The sequence below is a fragment of the Montipora foliosa genome, chromosome 9, assembly GCF_036669935.1.
Source record: "Montipora foliosa isolate CH-2021 chromosome 9, ASM3666993v2, whole genome shotgun sequence".
Taxonomy (NCBI): Eukaryota; Metazoa; Cnidaria; class Anthozoa; order Scleractinia; family Acroporidae; genus Montipora; species Montipora foliosa.
In genome coordinates this window covers 38,469,889-38,477,388 of record NC_090877.1, presented here as the reverse complement: position 1 = coordinate 38,477,388, position 7,500 = coordinate 38,469,889, and the positions used below count along the sequence as shown (strand labels likewise).

General features: G+C 37.7%; 1 protein-coding gene across 1 annotated transcript in view; it reads left to right on the top strand.

Moving 5' to 3' along the window:
- Positions 1–5,809, top strand: part of LOC137969478 (gastric triacylglycerol lipase-like) — a 9,604-nt gene extending 3,795 nt beyond the window's left edge. The window contains exons 2-5 of the mRNA XM_068815731.1: positions 1,102–1,257; positions 1,383–1,454; positions 1,572–1,643; positions 3,219–5,809. Coding sequence (XP_068671832.1) covers positions 1,102–1,257; positions 1,383–1,454; positions 1,572–1,643; positions 3,219–3,455 — 537 coding nt within the window. The 3' untranslated portion in view covers positions 3,456–5,809. The remainder of the gene's footprint in view (positions 1–1,101; positions 1,258–1,382; positions 1,455–1,571; positions 1,644–3,218) is intronic.
- The last annotated feature ends 1,691 nt before the right edge of the window (positions 5,810–7,500 follow it).

The window sequence follows — 7,500 nt, the reverse complement described above, 5'->3', positions numbered from 1 at the left end:
TGCGCTTCAGATTCTAGTATACGCTTAAATTCTTTTCTCGCCAAATTCTGACGCCTAGTTAAAAGTGACACAACAGTATCCTTATGGAGTCCTATGACATATACACATGCCATTGCGCATTCGATCTGCGCATTTCGAGTCGGATTTCCTATCGGTGATGCTTACTAATACAATGATTTTTTTGCTCGGTTTAAAACTATCCGGAGAAAGGGAGAGGAAAAGTGAGATGTTATAAAAAATCTCAGTACTCAACCAGTGTGGCGCTGAATCCTACAAACTAACCTGCGGTTAAGTTAAATTGTACAAAATACCAGTTTGAAAAGGAAATCGCCTTTTCTCGAGCTTATTTTGGAATTGATAACCAGACGAATGTACGAGTGATGATGCATAATACATCCCCCAAATGGGAAGACCAATTTGAGAACTTTGGCACTTTAAATTTCGTAGTGGTCGAGAAGATCGCGTGTTCCGGCAGTTTTAAATATAATACACTGAACATTTTTGTTGATTTTATACTGCGTTCAGTTTTGAAAACGGTTTTCATTCAGCTGTGAAACGTTCTATTCAGGTTTCAGTACTTTTGTTTCAATAAGGCTCTTTTTTGTTTTCGTGATCAATTTTGTTACGGTAGTTTCTTTTACGAAAAATAACGGTAAATCCAGTTTCGTCCATTTTTGTTTTGATCCTACCACTCTTGGTCATTTCATGCAAAAATTCCCTGGTAACTTAACCGCGGCTCTAGAGAAATAATTTGTCATTAATTGCACTGTTCTCGTTTAATCAGGAGAAATGTTTTAAGGACGGATAGGGTGGGGTTAAGGAAGAGGGGGGAAGGGTTAGGGTTAAGGGGAGTGGGGAACGTCTCATCCAGAAAGTTCTCTAATGTTTCAGGTCACTTGACTTTAGGGATGCTGTCTAAATTTCTTGCCGCATGCTCTTCTTTTTTTAAATTATTCTAGCTTTTTTATAAGTAGACTGTATGGTGATTACTGTTAATGTTACATCAAATCAGGGATTTAATACTTAAAGGTGAAAGTTTCAACCGTGGGGATCCAATCACGGTTTTTTGAATCTGACCAGTGGTGATTGTCTTTATTGCAGGATATTTTCGCTATCTTTGGAGTTCGTGATTTTCTTCCATCCGATTTCATCATTCACTGGTTGGCTAAATATGTATGTTCGGAAAAAGATTTAGAATCATTTTGTTCTGGTATTTTATTTGTCATCTGCGGTTTTGATAAGAAGCAATTGAACGAGGTAAGAAAAACTAAAAAGGCTTTTGTAGCAAGGAGAACGATGTTACCGACTTTGTTTGTTTGTTTGTTTCTTTGACTTTTGTTGTTAGTTTTGTTTTTGTGTTAATTTTACTTTATTTCTGATAGACTCGACTGCCAGTTTATTTGACACACACACCTGCAGGGACATCCGTAAAAAACATTATCCACTTTGCTCAGGTATGTGTAACAGAAAAAGAGACGGTAGGAGTTAATGTTGGGACAAAGTGTTGGCAGTGTAGCAGATAACTTGTGATACTTCTCTTACGCTTGTGAATTCTGATCGGTTTCTTACAGATGGTTCACTCCAAAAAATTTCAAATGTACGACTATGGTAGTTCATCCAAAAACATGGAATACTACGGACAGGTAGGAATGTGTAGCAGAAAAACCTGTGGTCTTGTCACCCTCCCCCGAAAAACTCTCCTCATTCCTCCTGAATTGACTTCCATTTACGGAGTTTTACACGTTTTAGAGCCATAGTATTCACACAATTAGACAGTGCAGTGAATCAAGCTTTATTCAATACACTCAGTATTGTAAGAGACCATTGGCTTCTCTCAGTAGGTTTGTTGCAACAGCAACAGTGAACAGCGTGCTTCAGCACTCAGCTTTCCCTTTCTTCAGTTACTCGTATTTTTGAAATAATGAACTCCTTCATAGTTAAAAATCAAATCTTTGGGGGGGAATCCACTACCACTGGACTCCTCTTACTCTGGACTCTGGACTCCAGACACGTTGTTGTAACTGCTACTGGGTCGTTTAGTTCGTTAATGACGCAAACACACAGAACAAGCGTCACACACCTATGGCTTTGTTTAGCGGGCGCGAAGCTTCAAACTCAAAACCATACATGTTCACTTTCCTGAATTACCCGCCTTCGCATTGTCACGTACAATCAAACACACTGTACTATATCAATCAGCACTTTATAGCCTACCAAAGGGTGTCGGGCTTTTAGGATCTTCCTATCGGTTTCCGAGAAAATCAACTTTGAAGTTGACCAATAGAAAATTTTCTGTTTCACGACACGCAGAGAAGCGTCAAAGTAAAAATATTTCGAATTTTTTTAAAAGCCCGACACACTTTCGTGCAGCAATATCCGATTATCATTTTTGCCAAATTTCGTAAAAATCCGACAAATCCGCATACGCTATAAATTCATTTGAAGAGGAGCAATTCCTGGAAAAATAAACCTCGAGTTTTCGGGCAGAAAAGATTTTACACGTTTTGACACCTTGTCAATGCGGGTGTGAATGCGGTGATGCCGCTATGATGCCGCCGACCAATGAAAATCGACGTAAGGCCCCCTGAAGAGGGTTCTTGACAAAACAGTTTTGAATAATTTCCCCGGCGTGAAAAGGCATTCAGCGCTGCATCGTTAGCCATAGATTATTTATACCTGATTCCAGATTTAGCCCTTGTCCCTATCAGCGAACCTAGTTTTCTTTGTTTCCTCGATGAAATCTTTATTTTTTTTTTTAGGACCGGTCTTTTTCTTACTTTTTACCCAGGGAGAATTTTCCCGTTTCGACTTCTCTCCTCGTTTCAAGCGTTTTATGGCCTAGTAAGAAGGATATCGCCTCGCGTATTCCTTTAACACAACGACTACAAATGCCGGTAAATGGCGAACTCGACATGTGATGAAGTGAAGATACCCGGATGTATTCCCGCGTCAAACTGCACGGGAGGTCTAAATTTAAAGTGTTGATATCTCCCAACACCTTGGAGGTCACAAAAAACACAAAATTTGCAATAATTCCGCAAGAAAAAATCATTTTCCAACAATTCTCTTTTAGAAGAAAGCAAATATAATGAGCTATCTTGTGGTAGCTTTTTAAAATTTTGCAAAATTCGAGACCGAAAAGGTTAGCAGTAACCTTAACAAGACGCTTTACTTATATGCGAAGTTGCTTTCCACTGATTCTTTTTATTTTTCTCTAGTCTACCCCGCCCATCTACAACTTGACCAATATGAAAGTGCCAGTGGCTGTATACTGGGCCCAGAACGATTGGCTTGCTGATCCTACTGACGTGCGAAATTTGCTACCTCAGTTGTCAAACAAACTCTACGATAACTACATCATCAATTGGGACCATTTAGACTTCTTCTGGGGAAAGGATGCTGCGACAGTAATTTATTACGATATTATTAAAAATATTAAAACGTTTTTACGGTAACACGATATACGTACACGTGTAATCGGCATGCCCATTAGGGCAATGGGAGTTGAAACAGATAACTCTCCCACGTAGTTGCCACAGCGTGCGAGTGCTTTATCCATTCAGGAGCGTTTTTATGAGAATGATCTGCTAACTAATCAGAGAAACAAATTGCTCTTTATAGTCTTTATCGCATATGGGGCAAAATTAATGAATGCTGATTGGCTGAGATGGAGGACATTCTTGTGTTATTCATAAGGGCATTTTTGGTAATCAAGAGAGCATGATTACTTGAACCTGATAAGTTAACATGCAGTTACTTAGCCGGTCAGAGCAAGCGAAGTTACAAGGTATTACAAGAATTTCAATCTTTCTTCGAGATTTTGAGTCTGATTACACTGCTTTTTTCCACATATAAAGTGCATTTTTAAGCGCTATTTCTGTTGACGGAAGGACTTAAATTGACTTACAGAGTTGCTTCGCGATTCGGGCAATTTAGTGAAAACTTTGAAAACTACGAGTGAAATTAAGGGTGCATTTTTTTGGAAAATCCGAAAACGGTTTCTTGAATCCTAAAACCAATTTTTGTTTTTTTTTGCCGAAATCCAAAAACGGATCGTGAATCAGTCTAAAGTATCCACACTTGAGGAGGATAAAATGGGTCAAATCTAAATCGGATTTTTGAGATTCAGAAAACAGGGGAACATAGTTAGATCTCCTGCAAATTTCACACCAGAAATTACACCAAAAGTATCTTGACAGCAATAATATTGTTAGGACCTTTCCTACAGTTAAAAAATTAAACTACAAAAAATACCCTATGTAATCAATTTGGACTTTAGCACGCATGTTTTTCGTCATCTCTTTTTATCGATCGCTAAGGTATTTTCTTCTTTCTGGTTACATTTTCATCGAAGAATTTCTCCAAAACAAACCAGTTAAAATTGCACGCAACTCTGGGTTTTGTTTGTTTGCGATTTCATGGAAAATAACCCTTTTTCGGATTTTGCGCTTTTTTGACGCTGAATAATCCGTTGATCCGTCACAAATCCGTTTTTGGATTTTCCCAAAACAATGCACCCGAACCTTAATTGCCCTTGGGCCCATCACATACTAATTACAACTTACTTAGATTCTCGCCCAAAGTTGGAAATGATGAAGACAGGATGAGGGGAGAGAACACATCCCCATGCCCCATGATTTATACAACTTTAAGCTTTGCGCAACGCTGTAAAAGTTATTTTGGTCTCGTGTCCATAGTCTCGCAACCAATGATAAAAAAGAGCCCATTTCCTAGTTGCTCTTTGCCTCAGTTTTAAAGCGAGTCCTGGTGCACAACCATTCAAGAGGCAATTAGTGGTGTATTTTCTTTCAAATCAAACTTATTATTATTGAATGGTTTGGCACAAAGACTCGTTTTGAACCAGAGACAAACAGCAATTCGGAAATAGCCAATTAGGTTTCTTCTTTAAGAATAGCCGCTTACCACGGGCTGAATTTAGATTGACAAAAATTATCTTTGGAAGAGGCTGGCCATGTATTTGGATGTGTTCTCACCCCTCACCCTCTCCTGATATGATATATTAAATCACTTTTTACCCTCATATTTCTTTTAATTTCAGTATTTTTATTGTTGCACCGTTTCCGTTAATTCCGCTAAAATCATTATCTTTAGTGCTGTCAGTGATATCACACACCATATATCTATTCAAGCAATGACTACATTTACATGTGACTGTAGTCATTGCTTGCAAAATCCAGATGAAGAAAGGCAGTGCATTTCGAAATTGTTGGCTTTTTCCAATAGATTCCTTCACCTTTATATCAGCCTTGCTCTTTTTAGCTTTTTTTCTTATTCCGTGTTTTATATTTTTTCGCTTGCACCAGAATTTCAAGCCTACTAGGTGTCACTTTATTAAGTACTGTAATAATAATAAGAAGAAGAAAAAGAAGAAGAAGAAGAAGAAGAAGAAGATTAGTATTATTAATATTAATATTAATAACAATAATAATAATAATGATGATGATGATGATGATGATGATGATACTCGTCTCTTTTGTGCATGACTGAGCGTGAGAAAAGCTCTGGGGAACCCTGAAACAAAGTGTCGTCTCATTGGTTTTCGTGGAGAACAATGAAAAGCGTCTCTGATTGGCGCATTCATGTTAGCAAGGGGAGTAAGCAGGCCCCGTAAGGTTCAAATAGTCCCTACGGCGGATGTTATCCTACATAGAGTTTCCCAATGCCTCGGGTAATGCGCAAATATAAGATCCGATGCTCTGGTGACAAGAATGTATTTAACCGCGGTACAATTCACCAGCAATATGCAATTGAAAATTAAAAGCCATATGTACGATTAAAAGTTATAAACCAAGTACAGATATGAATCCCGAGTCTGAAACAATGACTATGATTAACTCTTTGTTCAGTCGTTTGAATTGCTTGAGATACTCTGCTTTCCTTAATTTCTAAAGGCAAACTGTTCCACAAAACGGCATCCTTATAGCTATAGCTATTTTTGTAGTAGTTCAGCGCGGTTGCGGAACATTTACCTTATTCACGAAGTCTCCCAAACAACAACCAGATGGACAAATTTCGAACAGTTATTCAGGCGCCAGTCTCTGTAGAGATTTAAATACCATTGTCGCTCTTTCAATTTGCCTTTGAAAACTAGGTTTTTCTATCCTATGTATTCAAATAAATTCAGTAATGCCATCTGCGTTGAGCAGTAGTAACTTTCTCAATACGAGCGCCATGGGTTGAAGGTCTAGGAGGAACTGTTAAAGTGCACAGTCTCTCTGTTGACCCAATAATTATGAGCATCAATTCCGTTTTTGTCATATTTAGCGTGAATTTATGTGCTATCAGCCAACTGCTAACTCCCTAAATCATGGTTTAGATTGAATATTGTTAGCGCTGAAACCTTCGTAGGGCAGCAGGGTATCATCGGCATACATCCTTGATCGACAATTTTAAAGGCAATTTGGTAAATCATTAATATTATATAATAAAAATAACAACTGTTCTAAGAAAGTGTTTTGAGGAACACCCATCTTAATTAATAATTAATTAATGAGCAGCTCGCAGAAAGCGACCCATAAACTGAGCATCTCTGCATGCGGTTGTCCAAGTAAGACTCAAACCAAGAGTGCGCGTCATCATCGCATATGCCGTAATTGCTTAATTTAGATAAAAGGATTTCGTGATTGATCGTATCAAAGGCCTTCTTTAAGTCCAGGAAGACGACTGCGTTGACTTTTCCTCGGTCATCGTTATAACCCCAAGAGTCCGTAGCCTCAAGTACCCGACAAGTAGAGCCGTGACAGTCGAATGATTGTGCAAAAACGTAATTGATATTTATAAATAAAATCGTTTTCTGCCAAATACGAGTACAATTGGTCGTCTCATCCTTTTTGTTTTTTTTGGTGAATCACCCTGACTACCAAAATTTACAATATAACAACTTTATCGTAAGGTATAATAAGTTCAATCATTCAAACTATCAAGTTTAAAATATATATTTTGGAAAACCATGAAAACAATTAGAGGATAATTAAATACATTGCATTGCATTGCAAACACAAGAACAACAACAAAGTAGAAATTCGACGAAAGTTAATAATCTCTTGATAAAAGCCATATATATTCGAACTGCGGAGAGAATCATATTACGATGCTGATCATCGCATTATTAATTAATATTACCTAACCAGTAACGAAAGGAAAGCCAGGAAAATTCAGACTTGAAAGGAAATTTTCGGGCCTTTCTTTCGTTACTGTTCAAGTAACGTTAATTAATAACTGCGATGATCAGCAGAAGAAGAAGAAATTGTCTTTAAAGATTAACAAGGACCCCATGTGATATCGAGTGTTCGATTGATCAGTAGAAAAACGAAAAATTGCGAAAATTAGATGACGTTATTAACGATTATCAATGAAAAAATGGCTAGGTGTGCCTGCGGTGCGTCAGTTTTGCATTTGGTGATGAAGAAATGAGTTGAAAATTAAAGTAAATTGATGGAGTTACTGTTAATGATATTTCACCTTTCCTATTAAGACCTA